The 18,793-nt window shown below is 58.7% G+C and overlaps 1 protein-coding gene across 1 annotated transcript in view; it reads left to right on the top strand.

Annotated features, from left to right (window-relative positions):
• Positions 1 to 18,793, top strand: part of RYR2 (ryanodine receptor 2) — a gene marked incomplete in the record, with an annotated part of 234,621 nt that overhangs the window by 64,837 nt on the left and 150,991 nt on the right. Inside the window, 6 exon segments of the mRNA XM_027770831.1 lie at positions 1,057 to 1,283; positions 3,039 to 3,861; positions 5,725 to 5,925; positions 13,597 to 13,702; positions 15,386 to 15,529; positions 17,541 to 17,814. Coding sequence (XP_027626632.1) covers positions 1,057 to 1,283; positions 3,039 to 3,861; positions 5,725 to 5,925; positions 13,597 to 13,702; positions 15,386 to 15,529; positions 17,541 to 17,814 — 1,775 coding nt within the window.

Genomic DNA, 18,793 nt, shown 5'->3' with positions numbered 1-18,793 from the left:
CCTGCGGCCGGCTGGCGGGTGGCTGCGCGGTCACGGGATGGCGACACGCCGGCACTGGGAAGGAGGGTGCCGGGCGTGCAAGGCTCGTTTTGGAAGAGAGCTGGTGTGAGCACGGGCAGGAGCGGGTGCTCTGACCCCAACACCGCCTCTGCGGAGGGGCGGCAGGTGAGAAATGTTCTGTAGGACCAGGTGCCGCTTTGAGTTGGGCAGGTGCTCCAGGGGGTGCCAGGCTGAGGGCTACTTCAGCGTCCCGGCCCTCCTGACGAGCCGCTTCAGGGCCGTGCTGTGGAGGGCAGGCGTGGGACTGGGCTTACCTGTGTTTGTGGGTCGCGGCGCCGGCACGCGGCAGTGGGCACAGGGCACGAGCATCCCTGGTCGGCGGCCCTGGGTGTGGTCCTCAGTCTTTGAGGGGCCTAGGGTCTGCGCTGTGGCGTTCTGCTGTTGGGGACATGGGCATGCCCATGCGTGTGGGCTGTTCCATGGCTGTGTGGAGGGTGTGCCAGTACACATAACACATATATGTGTCCACACGCAGTGGGGTTCAGGGAAGGTGCTGCCAAGAGGTCAGAGTCTCGTCTTCCAGAGCAGTCGGTGTCGTCTCTGAGAGCGAGCGAAGTGTCTGAGGGCAGGTGGCGAAGGCGGAGTGTGGAGGAGCAGGGACAGCCTGGAGAGCCTGGCCGTGATGGGGAAGGGGGTGCCTGGGCGCCATGCTGAGCGGGAGGGAGATGCGGACAGGGCAGACGGAGCCGCCGTCCCAGAGAGCGCCGTCATGGCAGAGCAGCTCAGCCAGCAGGAGGGCCGGGGGCCTGCGGGGCGAACCGGGCGGATTCTGGATGCCAGGCTGCGGCGAACTCAGGCGTGAGTGCGAGCGAGGAGCAGCCGTGTCGGGGCTCTTTTGAGTATAGCATTTGGTAGAGGTGGCAGGCTCCGGGCGTGGCCATGTGCACTGAGCGTGTCCCTCCAGGAGCCCTCCTCCAGCTCGCCCCCGCCCGGGCTCCCAGTGCCCAACCCTAGCCAGTGGCCCAGGTGTCCACAGCCCGCCCGCTCTGCCCTCAGAACGTGATGCCGCTGTCCGCGGGGCTGTTCAAGAGCGAGCACCGCAACCCCGTGCCACAGTGCCCGCCACGCCTGCACGTCCAGTGCCTGTCCCACGTGCTGTGGAGCCGCATGCCCAACCAGTTCCTGAAGGTGGACGTCGCCCGCGTCAGTGAGCGCCAGGGCTGGCTGGTGCAGTGTGCGGACCCGCTGCAGTTCATGACCCTGCACATCCCCGAGGAGAACAGGTGAGCCTTGGTGCCGGCAATGCCCTGGGCTGGGGGCGCGTGGGCTTTAAACGGCAAACCCCGTGTAGCGTTCCTGCCCCACTGCACTGCTTACGAGCACAGCACGGCTCCCACTGACAGGCCGCAGGGCAGGTGCTGGCTTGTCTCACGCTCCTGTTTGTTGCAATGACAACGGCAAGCCCCGTCGTAGGTGACGGAGTAATAGAACCGTGTGACGTCAGGCCAGCCCCGCACGTCACAGGTGCGAGAGCCGAGACTGACGTCTGGAGGGGAAGGCGGGCACCGTGTGAGCCTCGGGACTAGTGGCTGCGGGTACAAGGGCGGGGACACAGGCCCACGGCCTCCTGCCTCTCGCCCGTGGCTGTCTCTCTGCCCGGAGTGCAGCGACTTCACTTAAGCTGCCGTGGCACCATCCAGCAGCTGGGGCCCTGGGCTGGGCCACCGTTTCTTTTCCAAATGCCACAAGAGTCCAAGCCCAAGGGACCAGCAGTTAGCATTAACAGCTATGTCGCTGGACTCCCATGTAGTCACCTGCAGTTTGCGTCCCGGACCCGGTGGCTTAAACTCACGCTGGGCATGTGTGCGTGCGTGCCCAAGATCCCGAGAGGAGAATGGAGGAGAAGGGATTGCAGTGTGGCTATCGCCCCCGGGGGGAAATTTCTCGCTTTCTGTCTCTCTGTCTCTCCCTGTCTGTCTGGCGAGTGCACGTGCCCTAGAGCAGGAAGAAAATAAAACCTCTTAAAAAAAATAGAGTCCAGGCCCAAACTGCGTGAACGGGAAGTGTGGAAATGATCATGCAAAGGCACGTTTGTCCCCATCTTCAGTCCCAGGCATGTGCAGCAGCCACGTCCTCGTTTACGTCCTCAGACACGCAGGGCGTTGTCACCCATCCCGGAGCGTCAGCTTTCGCCCGTGCTTGGGACAGTGTCAGGGCTAGAAACTAGCTAGAGCCGGCATTGACCCACGGCCATTCCACGTCTGCCCTCCAGGGGGCATGACAGGCTGAGCAGGGTCTCGGCACGGAGGGTCACTGAGTCAGCGCAGTGGTCGGAGAGTGGCCACCAGCCGACAGGCGGATACGGTGGGGCAGGAAGGGGCGTGGCGGTGACGCGTACTGCCTGCAGGGCCCTGGCCTGTTTCACGGGCACATGCCAGTCACCGAGGGCGGCGGGGCCCTACACCCTGCTGGGAGCCGGGCAGTGTTCGGTGCTGGGCGCTTAGGGAGCAGTGGTAAGCAGGGTGTGCGAGGCACACGTGTACACACTCGCATGTGCACAGACGTGTCTGCGTTCTAGCTGGCAGGGAGAGCGGTGCTACGTTCCACTAAGGACAACACTCCTGAAGAGAAGGGACGCCTGTCCCTGCAGGGCCCACTGTCCGCAGACTGGGTGCTGCTCGGCCCCTGCCTCAGCCTCTGTGCGTGCCAGAGGCTGACGTAATCGGGGCAGGCATGGGCAGCGTGGTCCAGACAAAGCCTGTGAATTCCTAGTGGGGCTCCCAGGTTAGGGATGCGGGTTTCCGAGTGCGCAGCCTCTGGAACAGGGAGTCTCGTTCAGGTTGACGCCCCGATAGAACTTCCGGCCCTGGGGGAATCAGAGGCCGGAAGCTTTCGGCGTCCAGCTCCGTGGGGAGGAAAAGGGGTTAGGCCGGCCTGGCGCCTGGGCGGGCTGGGCGTGGAGCAGCGTGAGCGCCGTACTGGCCGAGGGCGTGGTGGCCGTCCTCGTCCCCCCCGTCTGCCAAGTCCCCTCCCCACAGGTCTGTGGACATCCTGGAGCTGACGGAGCAGGAGGAGCTGCTGCGTTTCCACTACCACACGCTGCGGCTGTACTCGGCCGTGTGCGCGCTGGGGAACCACCGGGCTGCCCACGCCCTGTGCAGCCACGTGGACGGGCCGCAGCTGCTCTACGCCATCGAGAGTAAGCACATGCCGGGGCTGCTGCGTGCCGGCTACTACGACCTGCTCATCGACATCCACCTGCGCTCCTACGCCACGGCCCGGCTCGCCATGGACGGCGAGTTCATCGTGCCCATGACGCCCGACACCAAGAGCATCACCCTCTTCCCCGACGCGCGCAAGCGGCACGGGCTCCCGGGCATCGGCCTGAGCACCTCGCTGCGGCCGCCCATGCACTTCTCCGCCCCCGGCTGCGTGAGCGTCGGCCACGAGTGCTTCCAGCACAGCCCCGAGTTCCCGCTGGACGTCCTCAAGGCCAAGACCATGCAGATGCTGACGGAGGCCGTCAGGGAGGGCAGCCTGCATGCCCGTGACCCGGTCGGAGGCACCACCGAGTTCCTGTTCGTGCCCCTCATCAAGCTCTTCTACACCCTGCTCATCATGGGCGTCTTCCACGGCGAAGACCTGCGGCATGTCCTACGGCTCATCGAGCCCCGTGTGTTCAAGGACGCTGCCGACCCCAGCCCTGAGGACGAGGACGAAGACGGGGCCCACACGCCGGTGGAGGAGCCTGGCGCCGACACCTCGAAGCCCGAAGGAGCTGGTGAAGATGAGGGCAGAGGCGCTCCGCGGCCGCAGGAGGGCCTGCTCCAGATGAAGCTGCCAGAGCCGGTGAAGCTGCAGGTGACGAGACCAGGGCTGGTGGCCTGTGTGTGTGTGTTTGCGCGTGTGTGTGCGTGCACGTGTGTGTGCATGTGTACGCGTGCGCATGTGTGCATGCTCCCGAGTAATGCTGGCTCTTTGTAAAGCTGGCTGCTTTCAGCGTCCTCAGCCCTTGGTGCATCGCCACACTCCTGGCCTTCGTGGGGAGAGGCTCCTGCTCACGGTACCTGGGAAATGTGGGTCCTGGGGCCTCCGACGCCTCACCCCTCGACCTCCACCATCAGAGCACGTTCATGAGTACATGTGTGTCCTCACACAGCAGGGTCTCAGAGCACGGCCCCCTGAACATGTGCATCCTCACTGCGGAATCACAGAACACACTTCAGCCCAGACACACGAGTCCTCGCACCGCGGCTTTGCATAACACGCTTCACCCAGGGGTGTGTGTCCTCACACCACAGGATATAAAAGCACAGTCCTCACACACGAGGTCTGAGAGCAAAGTCTCCACAAGAGATGCGCGTCCTCCCACCGCGGGGTCCCAGCCCTGAAGCGCGTCCTCACACCGTGGGGTCTCAGACGCGCCCTCCCCTACTGTGATATTTTGGACCCGGTTCACCCGATGTGTGTGCCCTCACACTTATCTCGCCCCTTCTGCCGTCCGTTCCTGAGGGTCAGATCTGCACCTTGCTCAGCGAGGGGCCCGAGGTCCTCTCCTCATGCTCTAGAGCTTGCCAGCAGCTGGTGTTGTCCATAAGCACCGGCTCCCCGGTGTCCTGCACGCGGCTTGGCTGAAGCCCTCTTGGGCGGCGTGCAGGTGCTGGGAAGGGTCGGTTGTATCCCTCGTCCCACAGGCTCGCAGCCTAACCCATTGCTGGTCATATCACATAGAGGTCGAGAACAGACTGGGGGGAGGGAGGAGACGCCGCTGCTTGCGTGGGGGCACAGCTCCTGCAGATGGCAGCTTAGGGGAGGCCACGGAGCGGCTGGAGCTCAGGCAGTGAGGCACGGCAGGGTGTTCTGGGGAAGGGCTGGGCCACGGTCCCAAGGCAGGGAGGGCCTGATGGCTGCTGTGAGGAAGACGCCCTGGCGAGCTGTCCAGGCCGGTTGGTGAGGCGCTGCCCAGTGGTCCAGTGTGGGGTGGTGCTTGCACCAGGACGGGCAGGGCGTAGAGCAGGAGAGCATGCCGGGCTTCACGGGAGCAGCACCAACACGGATGGTCGCGTCGTGGACGGCGTGCACAGGGCTCAGGGCCCTCCTCGACACCACCACCTACTTGTACCCACTGGGGTGGCGTGTGGGCGTTTTCCTGAGCTTGCCTGAGCCTCTGTCAGTGGCTTCGCTGGTGCTCCACATCAGGTGGAGTTCCTTGACCTCCGCAAGCACACGCACGCCCATCACTTTCTGAGTAAGCAGCTCCCCTGCAGTGCGGGGTCCCGGGCAGGGCGTGGCCTCCCAGTGGTGTCCTCAGACCTAGTGTGTCCGCAGCACAGGATCTGCCCTTGGTCCGCTCCTGGGTGTGGCAGCTTGCCCAGTGACCCCTCGGGGCCCAGCCAGGGCATCCCCATCTGGTGTGAGCAGTGGAAAGTCTTGGATACCTCGTGGTGTGAGAACATGTGTGTCTGGGGTGGACCGTGTACCGAGACCCCGCAGAACACCTGTAGCAGCTTCCCCTCAAATGTCTCGTGTGGCTGTGGGGGAGGCCGGGTGGTGAGTGTTCATGTGCATTTGCCCTTCTGGTGTGGGCACATGGCGTGTTGTCCCCTGGGAGCACATACGTGGCCACCCATGTGCATGGGAGGGCAGGCAGCTGTGCACGCTCGCCACGGGGACACGCGAACCGGCTTGCTGAGGCGTGACAGATGCGATGTGTCCCCTCTGCAGATGTGCCTCCTGCTCCAGCACCTCTGTGACTGCCAGGTGCGGCACCGCATCGAAGCCATCGTGGCCTTCTCGGACGGCTTCGTGGCCAAGCTCCAGGACAACCAACGCTTCCGCTACAACGAGGTCATGCAGGCCTTGAACATGTCGGCCGCCCTCACGGCTCGCAAGACCAAAGAGTTCCGGTCACCACCGCAGGAGCAGGTACGGCGCGGGGCGGAGGTTGCCTGTGCCCGTCCTCCTCGTTCGGGCTGTACGTGGGAAGCCACGCCCCGAGTTATGGTGCCACTTGCTGTTTAAACTCCTCCAGGTGATTCAGTTCATGCTCTGAGTCTCACCGAGTGTCTGCTTGGTTAGTTTAAGCAAAAGCAGGCCCTACTGCCAGACAGTGGGGCTGTCCCGGGCTCTCTCGGGCCGGCCCGCACACTGCAGGCTTACGCCTCTGGCCGACCAGCAACGCTCCTAGCAGGAGCCCTGTGCTCCAGGGCAAGGGCTGGGTGCTGTCCGCGGAGTTCTCCTTCAAGAGCACATGTCCAGGGACCAGCAGTAGCGTAATGGCTATGTCTCTGGACTGCTGTGTAGTCAACTGTGGTTCGAGTCCCGGACCCGGTGGCTTAAACTCACGCCGGGCACGTGTGCATACATGCCCAAGATCCCAAGAGGAGAATGGAGGAGAAGGGACTGCGGCGTGGCCATCCCTGCCGGAGGGCGATTTCTCACTTCCTGTCTCTGTCTGTCTTTCTGGCAAGGGCATACGCCCGATAGCACAAACCTCGCCAAAATAAATAAGTAAATAGCACAGTGTGCGCTGCTGGGCTTGCTGGCGGGCCGACCCTGCTCCCGTCAGCTCAGCGGCACGTCTAGGGCACATGAGCCAAGGAGTAAATGGGTTTGTCATGGGATGTGCACTTCTGGAACCTTCCCTAGGACCGGGCTGGTGGAGTGGGGCAGTTCTAAGACATAGGGACGGTGGTTAAGATGTGCCTCAGACGCCTTCCCCTCGCCGTGGCCCTCTGCCCCAGCTCGGAATGGGCGTGCTCAGGCTGTCCCAGGGCTTGTCTTCCTCTGCACAGGCTGCGTCTTTGAGGAAAGGGACATGGACGTTTGCGGACAGCCTTCTTGGCTGGGGGACAAGCCCGGTCTCCCCTGCTGGCAACGCTGGCTGGCTCAGCTCTGCCTGGTGGGCCCATGTGTCCCCGCTCATCCTTCCGCGTGCCTGACGCCTGGACATTGCAGGGCAGACGAGTGAGAAGCCCCAGCGGGAGAGAGGAAGCCTGGCTACCGCCCCCGGCCCAGGACGCCATGGCATGGCTCTGGGTGTGCGTCTGCTGCATCTCTCCTGCTCAAGGTGCTCGAGAACCCGGCAACCAGGAGATGGCAGCAGGCCTAGACACAAAAGCCACGGCCTCCACCAGAGGGCCTGGGAGAGGGGCATCTGAGCGAGGGAACGCTCAGACCGTGGCCACACGGAGCAGCTGAGAGTTCCGGTCACCACCGCAGGAGCAGGTACGGCGCGGGGCGGAGGTTGCCTGTGCCCGTCCTCCTCGTTCGGGCTGTACGTGGCAAGCCACGCCCCGAGTTATGGTGCCACTTGCTGTTTAAACTCCTCCAGGTGATTCAGTTCATGCTCTGAGTCTCACCGAGTGTCTGCTTGGTTAGTTTAAGCAAAAGCAGGCCCTACTGCCAGACAGTGGGGCTGTCCCGGGCTCTCTCGGGCCGGCCCGCACACTGCAGGCTTACGCCTCTGGCCGACCAGCAACGCTCCTAGCAGGAGCCCTGTGCTCCAGGGCAAGGGCTGGGTGCTGTCCGCGGAGTTCTCCTTCAAGAGCACATGTCCAGGGACCAGCAGTAGCGTAATGGCTATGTCTCTGGACTGCTGTGTAGTCAACTGTGGTTCGAGTCCCGGACCCGGTGGCTTAAACTCACGCCGGGCACGTGTGCATACATGCCCAAGCACCCAAGAGGAGAATGGAGGAGAAGGGACTGCGGCGTGGCCATCCCTGCCGGAGGGCGATTTCTCACTTCCTGTCTCTGTCTGTCTTTCTGGCAAGGGCATACGCCCGATAGCACAAACCTCGCCAAAATAAATAAGTAAATAGCACAGTGTGCGCTGCTGGGCTTGCTGGCGGGCCGACCCTGCTCCCGTCAGCTCAGCGGCACGTCTAGGGCACATGAGCCAAGGAGTAAATGGGTTTGTCATGGGATGTGCACTTCTGGAACCTTCCCTAGGACCGGGCTGGTGGAGTGGGGCAGTTCTAAGACATAGGGACGGTGGTTAAGATGTGCCTCAGACGCCTTCCCCTCGCCGTGGCCCTCTGCCCCAGCTCGGAATGGGCGTGCTCAGGCTGTCCCAGGGCTTGTCTTCCTCTGCACAGGCTGCGTCTTTGAGGAAAGGGACATGGACGTTTGCGGACAGCCTTCTTGGCTGGGGGACAAGCCCGGTCTCCCCTGCTGGCAACGCTGGCTGGCTCAGCTCTGCCTGGTGGGCCCATGTGTCCCCGCTCATCCTTCCGCGTGCCTGACGCCTGGACATTGCAGGGCAGACGAGTGAGAAGCCCCAGCGGGAGAGAGGAAGCCTGGCTACCGCCCCCGGCCCAGGACGCCATGGCATGGCTCTGGGTGTGCGTCTGCTGCATCTCTCCTGCTCAAGGTGCTCGAGAACCCGGCAACCAGGAGATGGCAGCAGGCCTAGACACAAAAGCCACGGCCTCCACCAGAGGGCCTGGGAGAGGGGCATCTGAGCGAGGGAACGCTCAGACCGTGGCCACACGGAGCAGCTGAGAGCCTTGGTGCCCCAGCGCCTTGAAGGGGCTGCTGGGGTCCCAGACGTCGCCTCTCAGGCCCGTGCAGAGGCGCTCAGCAGAGGACAGAACCACCTTCCACCCTCAGAGTGGCCTCGAAGCCCAGGCCTTCCCTTCCTCAGGGTCTGTGGTGCCCAGCACCCAAGCCCTCCTCCTGGATGGTGACAGAGGAAGCAGAAGCAGAGGCTTAAACAAGGGCCAGTGCGCACGATGTAATACCTGAACGTCACGTCTACGTCCGGGGAAACACGGTCGCTCCGAGAACAAGGAAAGACCTACGGTCAACACAGACTGCGTGGCAGGTGCTGACCTTACCCGACAGACTTGGGATGCAGCCTCTGTGTTATAAATGTGATAGGAGGTAGGAAAAAGACCGTCTCAGCAAAGTAATGAAGAGCCAGGCCAGCCCGTCGTGTGGCCAGTAAGGTACCAGACTGGGAGCCACATGCTGACTGTGGTTCGAGTCCTAGGCCAGATTGATCTGAAAACACCTCAGGTGTGTGTGCCCATGTCCAGCGTTCCTCGGGCTGGGGGACAGGAGGAGGGGACCCAGGGTGATCATGCCCTGCGTGGAGTGTCCGTCCTCTCTCCCCCCTCTGCTGTGTGCGCACAAACTCTATGAGGAAGGTGGGAGGGAGGAGGGAAGAAGAGAAGAGAGCCAAATGGGAATTTCAGATGTGAAAAAAATCTGGTATTGGAAACAGGAACTCAACAGACGGGCGTAGCAGCAGACCGGACCGGGCAGAGGGGAGGGTCAGTGGAGCGAGGGTCAGTGGAGCGAGGAAGGGACAGAAAAACTATCCCACTGGGTGGAAAGACAGAAGATGAAGAAGACTCAGACACCAGTGTGAGTGTCATAAAAGATCTGAATCTATGATGTTGGAGTGGCAGGAGGAGGGCAGGAAGAGTGACTCGAAGCAGGGGCCGAGACGACAAGTTCAGCAAAGATACGAAGCTACAGATTCAGGAAGCGGAGCGAGTCCCACACGGGCAAAACCAGAGAGCTCGCCGAGACTCCTCGGAGTCCAGTTTCTGAGCATTAAAGGTGAAGGGTAAGTCCTGACTGAGAATGCGCCTGGCCTGCGAGTGGGACGCAGCGTGAACCACGGGAGAAACCACGCCTGGTCTGCGAGTGGGATGTGATGTGAGCCACGGGAGAAACCACGCCTGGTCTGTGAGTGGGACGTGGCATGAGCGACAAAGGAGAAACCACGCCTGGCCTGCGAGTGGGATGTGACGTGAGCGACGGGAGAAACCACGCCTGGTCTGTGAGTGGGATGCAGCGTGAGCCACGGGAGAAACCACGCCTGGCCTGCTAGTGGGATGCGGCATGAGCCACGGGAGAAACCACGCCTGGCCTGCGAGTGGGACGTGGTGTGAGCCATGAGAAGCCATGCCTGGCCTGTGAGTGGGACGTGGCGTGAGCCACGGGGATGCAGCACGGGCGACAGGGACCTCTCATTAGAAACCTGGGCCAGAGGACGTGGCGTACTTCTGGCATGCCAACGTGCTGGACATGCTGGAAGAAGACAACAGTCAGCCCAGAGAGCTTCCTTCTGGAAGGCAGGAGGAAGGCAGATGCTTACAAATAAAGGAAAATTATGGGGATCTGAGTGCAGCAGACGTACCCTCACAGAAAATGGCAGATGAAGAAATGTGGAAAGTAAGGAAGAAAAACAACGGGAAGTCTTAAAGTGGCGGTAAACTCAATGCAGTTACTTGTTGGGAGTGTTCTAAATGATGCCGGTGCTTGGAGTGAGAGGTGGAACACCGCCCGGCATGGCGCCAGGACTGGCATATCGTAAGTGGGGCTGGCTGACGCACGTGCAGGCGGTAGGCTTCCTGTGCTCCTCACGCCGGCAAGGTCAGTCCGGTACACATGTTAGCCGTGGACGTGTAGACTGGTGCCAGGGCAGCACTGAGACAGCTGGACGGCAGGCAGGCAGCGTGGGGCTGAGGCGCTAGACTCCCGTATGGCTGACTGCAGTTCGCATCCCGGACCTGCAGGCTTGCTTTCTCACTTTTCCTTTCTCTCTCTCTCTCTGTGTGTCTCTTTCTGGTGAGTGCATGTGTCTTACTTAGCAAGTTAAAAAATGATAATTATAAAAATAAAATTGAACAAATAATTCTTTTAGAAAGCAGCTGTACTACAAGAAGTGTCGGCACACGTGGGGGAGGAGCCAGGGCGCCCCTGTGCGTACAGCCCGTGTTACAGTCCAGGGAGCGTGTCGGGGAAGGGTCACGGGAGAGTCCTACCACTGTACGCACTGCCTGACCACATCCACGCCACGTTCTGGAAATGACACAGACAGGGAAGCAGGTAGCTGGTTTCCAGGCGTCTAGGGGAGATGCAGCGGAGGAAAGTGGATAAAGCCCTGCAAGTGGGGACCTTCAAGGTAGAGAGGCTGTCCTGAATCTCAGGTACCTCTGTGCTGCCATCCTGGTGCGACCTCGTCCTCTTAGGCAAAACCCATGTGGGAGCTGGAGGGGCGTGCCAGCCCCCTTGCGGCTGTTCCTGCAGGCGTGCGAGAGTCTGCAGTCACCTCGGAACAAGAGTTCAGCAGAAGGAAGATCCCACGGAGTGTGAAGCGAAACCCTGTAATTAATTGTGTCCTGGGGGAACGATGGAAGAGGGCTGGCCTGTCTTTTTCATTTGTACCTGTATACTATTGTGGGTGGCACTGAGATGACGGGACCTGGCCTGCAGTGGTTTAACTGAGCCGGTAATGTTAGCAGCACTCATTGCATTGCTTTTCAATTCTGTTTGGATTTTCCCTTCTTTGTAGTTGTCTCCTCAAAAAGCGTTCTTTAAAATATTCAATAAAGTGTAGGTACTAGCTTGAAGACTGGAAATTCAGGAGAAACACAATAAAATACTACTTACAAATAGCAGTTAAAGGGCCAGCAGGGGGCATGGTGGGTAAGATGCTGGATTCCCACATGGCTGACCACAGTTCGCGTCCTGGGCCTGGAGGCTGCCGATCATGTCGGGTACATGCCATGCCTGGCCTGTGAGTGGGACGTGGCGTGAGCCACGGGGATGCAGCACGGGCGACAGGGACCTCTCATTAGAAACCTGGGCCAGAGGACGTGGCGTACTTCTGGCATGCCAACGTGCTGGACATGCTGGAAGAAGACAACAGTCAGCCCAGAGAGCTTCCTTCTGGAAGGCAGGAGGAAGGCAGATGCTTACAAATAAAGGAAAATTATGGGGATCTGAGTGCAGCAGACGTACCCTCACAGAAAATGGCAGATGAAGAAATGTGGAAAGTAAGGAAGAAAAACAACGGGAAGTCTTAAAGTGGCGGTAAACTCAATGCAGTTACTTGTTGGGAGTGTTCTAAATGATGCCGGTGCTTGGAGTGAGAGGTGGAACACCGCCCGGCATGGCGCCAGGACTGGCATATCGTAAGTGGGGCTGGCTGACGCACGTGCAGGCGGTAGGCTTCCTGTGCTCCTCACGCCGGCAAGGTCAGTCCGGTACACATGTTAGCCGTGGACGTGTAGACTGGTGCCAGGGCAGCACTGAGACAGCTGGACGGCAGGCAGGCAGCGTGGGGCTGAGGCGCTAGACTCCCGTATGGCTGACTGCAGTTCGCATCCCGGACCTGCAGGCTTGCTTTCTCACTTTTCCTTTCTCTCTCTCTCTCTGTGTGTCTCTTTCTGGTGAGTGCATGTGTCTTACTTAGCAAGTTAAAAAATGATAATTATAAAAATAAAATTGAACAAATAATTCTTTTAGAAAGCAGCTGTACTACAAGAAGTGTCGGCACACGTGGGGGAGGAGCCAGGGCGCCCCTGTGCGTACAGCCCGTGTTACAGTCCAGGGAGCGTGTCGGGGAAGGGTCACGGGAGAGTCCTACCACTGTACGCACTGCCTGACCACATCCACGCCACGTTCTGGAAATGACACAGACAGGGAAGCAGGTAGCTGGTTTCCAGGCGTCTAGGGGAGATGCAGCGGAGGAAAGTGGATAAAGCCCTGCAAGTGGGGACCTTCAAGGTAGAGAGGCTGTCCTGAATCTCAGGTACCTCTGTGCTGCCATCCTGGTGCGACCTCGTCCTCTTAGGCAAAACCCATGTGGGAGCTGGAGGGGCGTGCCAGCCCCCTTGCGGCTGTTCCTGCAGGCGTGCGAGAGTCTGCAGTCACCTCGGAACAAGAGTTCAGCAGAAGGAAGATCCCACGGAGTGTGAAGCGAAACCCTGTAATTAATTGTGTCCTGGGGGAACGATGGAAGAGGGCTGGCCTGTCTTTTTCATTTGTACCTGTATACTATTGTGGGTGGCACTGAGATGACGGGACCTGGCCTGCAGTGGTTTAACTGAGCCGGTAATGTTAGCAGCACTCATTGCATTGCTTTTCAATTCTGTTTGGATTTTCCCTTCTTTGTAGTTGTCTCCTCAAAAAGCGTTCTTTAAAATATTCAATAAAGTGTAGGTACTAGCTTGAAGACTGGAAATTCAGGAGAAACACAATAAAATACTACTTACAAATAGCAGTTAAAGGGCCAGCAGGGGGCATGGTGGGTAAGATGCTGGATTCCCACATGGCTGACCACAGTTCGCGTCCTGGGCCTGGAGGCTGCCGATCATGTCGGGTACATGTGTGTGCATGCCCAAAAATCTGGAAGGAGAATGGGGGGGCAAGGGATTGTGGTGTGGCTATCTCCTCTGGGGGTGATTTCTTACTTTCACTGTCTGTCTGTCTCTTTCCAGCAAGTACATGCACCCTATGGCTAAATAAATAATAAATAAATAAATAAATAAATAAATAAATAAATAAATAAATCATAGCAGTTAGATCCCTTGTTCAGAATTCTAAAATTATGGCCGAGTCTAACATATTGTGGAATTGAGAAAGAGAGATGAATTATTTGACTGTTTTGCAGCCTGCTAAACTTGGATTCTTTGATTTATTCTGTGGATTACTTGGGTTGGAGGGATGGCTGAGGGGTTGTCACTCACTGGGCAAGAGTGTCAGAGACAGGTCTTGAACCCTCCGCTTCCCTGACTGCTGTATCATTCCTGAAGCCACCTTTCCCCTCATTCTTACTCTTTCCTCCCAAACCTTCAGATCAATATGCTTCTCAACTTCAAGGATGACAAAAGTGAATGTCCATGCCCTGAGGAAATCCGGGACCAACTCCTGGATTTCCATGAAGACTTGATGGCGCACTGTGGTAAGGAGTCTCAGCTCCTGTTAAATGTGTTTTTTCAATTCACATACACTGGCACAAAGTTAAGTGTCTATGCGGGGAGTGTCAAAAATGCACACAACACCTGCGGAAGTTCACACCAAGCGCTTTTCCCAGCGATGTGGTTCACGACCCTGTGTGGGAGGTCCTGGGTGGTGGACCCCCTACAGTCAGGCTGAGCAGGCAGTGGAGGGACCTGCTCTCCCCTCCCCCCTCGGCAGCTGGGCACACGCGGCTGGTGTCAGGGGGGTTCAGCTGGCGACGCGGAAGCTCGGGGCACCATGCGCCCCTCCGGCCCATGACGCGCTTCCACGGCTGCGTGGCCGCGAGCCCGGGGTCTCTCCGTGTGGTTCACCTGATCCTTCACGAGAGGTCGATGTTAGGCTGGGTGTTCTTATGACAAGGCAAGCACATGGCTGTAGAAGCCGAGGGGCAGTAGGTCCAGAGCCGTGCCTGTGCCCTGGCTGCGTGGAGGGAGCTCCCAGGCGTGTGCACCCAGGCGTGTGCAAGTGTACACCGAGTAGACGTGGTTTTGCTTAGCAGTTACCACTGATAGTGCTTTCTTAAAAGAGAAGAAATCGATCATAGACATTTGTATCTGAACCGCCCAAGAGGCTGCTTTTCGGACGGACCTCGGAGAGCCGCTGTCTGTCCTCTGACATGAACGATTGCCCAGCGAAGGCCCACGTGAGCCATGGCAGAGGTTAAGGGACATTGCGCTTCCTTTAGTCTGAGAACACATGAAGTGGACTGGACTAGCATTCCGGAAGTGAGGGCTTCATCCCTTGCTGCAGTGCTGTGGATAAGTCTGTGCTTCAGTGAGAGTGGAGTAGCTGTTTATTAAGTGATAAATCTATCTGTCACCAATGGTATTATTTTTATCTTGTTTTAATGGAGGAAATAAAAATACCACCTTGCACATTAATCCAATTTGTGAACGAGAACCACTAAGATTTTGCCAGAACTTATACTGTGTCTGTGGGACTGTGACAAGTTTGTGTGAAAATGGAACTAAAGGTACGAGCTTATTTTGGTGCAAAAAAATTTGAAATCCATGTGTAGTTTTCATAATATGCATTTTCCAAGTGCTTTTTGAAGATCTCATTGTAGATGCTGTAAATAAAAGGCCACCCTGAAAGGAAGGTTATCGGTTCGGAAGTACAGCCCCCAGGGTGCGCTGAGTGATGTCGGTTTCTGCTGCCTCGGACTTGTCGGAGCAGTCTGACCTTCCCAGGGGTAGGACAGGAAGGTGCAGTCAGGCCAGCAAGCACCACGGGGCTGGGCAGTGGTGGTGTCGGAGTCAGAGCCAGAGTGACTGTAGAGCTGGTGCGAGAGTCAGGTGCAGGGCCAATGACGGTGTCCGAGTTGGAGCCGTGCAGGGCCAATGACGGTGTCCGAGTCGGAGCCGTGCAGGGCCGGCCCGGAGCAGAGGTGGTCTTTGTCCGGAGCGTCTCTTTGGTCTCTGTCCTGGCTGTTGATGGTCTGAGCGGGACCCGAGCAAAGGCGATGCGGAGACGGCCTGTCCTGCATGCGGGTTGGGAGGCCCTCTCTCGTGCTGTGAGACACTCCAGCCACTGCCTGAAGTCGTGGATGAGGCCTGAGAAGCACTTCCCACGTTCGTTTTTTGGGCCGTGTTATCTTCTCGCTTTCTCTGCTCTCCTCATCCAGGAATCGAGCTGGATGAAGACGGGTCTCTGGACGGGAGCAGTGACTCCACCATTCGAGGACGCCTGCTGTCCCTGGTGGAGAAGGTGACGTACCTGAAGAAGAAGCAGGCGGAGAAGCCAGTGGAGCGCAACGCCAAGAAACCCTGTAAGCAGCGGGAGGGCTCCCCAGCCCCCTTCCCGTCAGGCTTGAGTGACAGCGTGGCTCAGAGGCAGAAGGAGGCGGTGGGCACTGCACTGCGCCTGTCTGTGCTCGCTCTGGTGGTTCTGCTCTTCCTAAGGTGCAGATGGAGGGCGGATGGCTTCTGAGAACAAGCCGCGCGGGGGGCAGAGTGAGCGCCATGCTGGCCGGGCCAGGCACGTTGACCCTGGCGCACTGCGACCCATCTCGGCCCTTAGGAGGCTTGGAAAATGCTGCTGCTCAGGGCCCCACACCCACACACATCGGTCCTCTGCTGTGTAAACGACTTTCACTAACACAACCTTACGGGCAGGTCCTTTGGAGAAAATCTATGTGACGTTAGACACCCAGGCTGCAGTGAACGCGGTCACACGTGGTCATGACTGTGAATAGTGCATCCGAGGAGACAGGGAGACAGACGCCTCGACTGCCCTCCGTGGTCTTTATGGGGACGTGTGACATCAGACCTGCCGGGTGGGGAACCGTGGAGCCCAGAGTGTCGAAGCAGCAGGCACCTCGGGGTGACCACATGTCCCCAGTTACCTCCAGTCCACACGCCTGCAGCTTACGCTCCAAAGAGGCACTCCCCCATGGCCTGAAAATATTTGAGAACAAGAATAAAAAACTCTATGGCAATTACAGTAATACTAATGAGAGCCAGTGCGGCTTAATAGCTGGTTACAGTGTGTCTGCACGGTGCCGATCAGTGATCGGAGACGGCCTGGACATATGGAGGGCGTGTGTACTCACACAGCCTGTGCAGGGACCACGCCAGGTCACGGGGTGTCTACACGGTGCCGATCAGTGATCGGAGACAGCCTGGACATATGGAGGGCGTGTGTACTCACACAGCCTGTGCAGGGACCACGCCAGGTCACGGGGTGTCTACACGGTGCCGATCAGTGATCGGAGACAGCCTGGACATACGGAGGGCGTGTGTACTCACACAGCCTGTGCAGGGACCACGCTAGTTTTCGTTTTTGTTTGTTCTTGCTACACAGTGCAAGCTCTTGCCAGACAGACAGACCAGAGGGAAGATGAGAACTCACCCCTGTTGGGGATGGCCATGCCGCAGTCTCTTCTCCTCCAGTCTCCTTTGGGATTTTGGGCATGCTCACACACACACACACACACACACACACACACCCCTGCATAATTTTCAAGCCCCAGGCTGGGACTTGAACTGTGCAGTTGGCCATGTGGGGTCCGGTGCCTTAAGCCCCATGCCACCTACTTGCCTGCACCACACCATTTATACCAGGGACCTGAGAACCTGCAGATTCGGGTGTCCTCGGGTGTCCTGGAACGTCCCTGTGAGAACTGGGGGCTGACTGTGCTTGTGGCTCTGCCTACAGTGGGTCCGAAATGGTGGCTGGAACTTGGGAGGAGCTGAGTCTGAGTGGTGTGGAGGGAGGTCTGTGCATTTCCTTTGTGGCCAAGCTGAGTTTACTGAAATCTGCATTCAGAAGGCTTAAATGAAGGCTTAAATGAAGGCTTGTTTAAAAGAATATACTTGGGACCAGCAGTTAGCGTAATGACTATGTCGCTGGACTCCCACGTGGTCGACCGTGGTTCGCGTCCCGGACCTGGTGGCTTAAACTCACGCCGGGTGCGTGTGCGTGCGTGCCCGAGATCCCGAGAGGAGAATGGAGGAGAAGGGATTGCGGCGTGACCGTCCCCCCTGGGGGGTGATTTCTCACTTTCTGTCTCTCTGTCTCTCTCTGTCTGGCGAGCGCACATGCCCTATTGCAAAAAAACTGCTCCAAAAAAAAAAAAAAAAAAAGAATGTACTTGGCCTTTTGACTCTGGTGCACGTAGAGATTCCTGCATCGGGCCGCGGGCTATGTGCCGTGGGCCAAGGGCTGCGGTCTGCGGGCTGTGTGCTGCGTGCTGCCAGCTGAGGGCTGTGGGCTGTGGTCTGTGGTCTGCAGGCTGAGGGCCCTCCGGCCACCTCCCTCACTCCTGTCTCCCCACACAGCCAGCCTGCAGCAGCTGATCTCTGAGACCATGGTGCGGTGGGCTCAGGAGGCCGTCATCGAAGACCCGGAGCTGGTGAGGGCCATGTTTGTGCTCCTGCACCGGCAGTATGATGGCATCGGGGGGCTGGTTCGGGCTCTGCCGAAGACCTACACGATCAACAGCGTCTCTGTGGAGGACACCGTCAGCCTGCTGGCGTCCCTCGGGCAGATCCGCTCTCTGCTGAGCGTGAGGATGGGCCGGGAAGAAGAGAAGCTGATGATCCGTGGCCTGGGGTAAGTCCTCTCGCTGTCCCAGGAACCCTCGCCTGATTTCCCTTCCTACTTTGCTATCCGGCGGCTCATGCAGCTCTGCCGTCCGGATTGCATGGCTGTTACGTGAGGAGGCTGCCTTTGTAGAGGCTTGTGCTTTTAAGGTACAGGGAAGGCTGCTTGGCAACAGGACTCGACTGGCCGGGTTTCTGGGTGGGAATGTGGCAGGGGACGGTCGGGCCGAGAAAGCCGCCAGCACCTGCTCACGTGGACGTGCAGGATGGTGAGCACACGTCCGCGGTGGGGGGCCGCCTCTCCGCAGGATACGGGAGGCCCCTCTGCCCCTTTAGACCTCGGAGAAGAAGGAGGGAACACGGCTCTGCAGTCGGCACCATGAGCTTCTGCTTCCTGTGGATTTGGGGCTCAAGTTCACATCCCAGAGTCAAGGAAGCTCTTGACGGCTATTTCACGTATTTCCTGACAGCCCCTCGTTGGAAGGCCTTCTGGGGTTTACCCTAAAGGCTGTTAGAATAAGGGGCCAGCAGGTGCATGCTGTTTAAGGCACTGTCCTCCCACGTGGCTGCCCAAGCGTTAGTCCTGGACCCGATGGTGGCTTGAAAAGCACATGGGATGCGTGTGAACACAGGCCCAAAATCCTAAGAGGAGAATGAGGAAGGAGTGATTTGGCATGGCCACCCCCAGGGAGGTGACTTCTCACTTTCCTCTCTGTCTCTCTGGCAAGTGTATGTGACCTATGACAAAAACCTTAAAAAAAGGATATTAAAATGAAATGGTACTTTTTGTGGTATCAGAAATATTTCACAGAGTTGTGCTTAGTAAACGGCGACCTGCTTACAGAGTGTCAGATTGTACAATTGTGTCAAATCTGACAAGGATCTTAAATAAAAAGACTGGAAATAAGGTGGCAGCACTCACTGGGCCGGCTGTCGTGTGTGCGGGCCCGCGTCCTGGGGGGCGGCTGCCCGGGCTCGGCCCGTTGGCC

Source organism: Tupaia chinensis, unplaced genomic scaffold, assembly GCF_000334495.1.
Source record: "Tupaia chinensis unplaced genomic scaffold, TupChi_1.0 Scaffold000161_1, whole genome shotgun sequence".
Lineage (NCBI taxonomy): Eukaryota > Metazoa > Chordata > Mammalia > Scandentia > Tupaiidae > Tupaia > Tupaia belangeri.
Note: the sequence above shows the minus strand (reverse complement) of the source record. Positions and strands in the feature narration are given on the sequence as shown.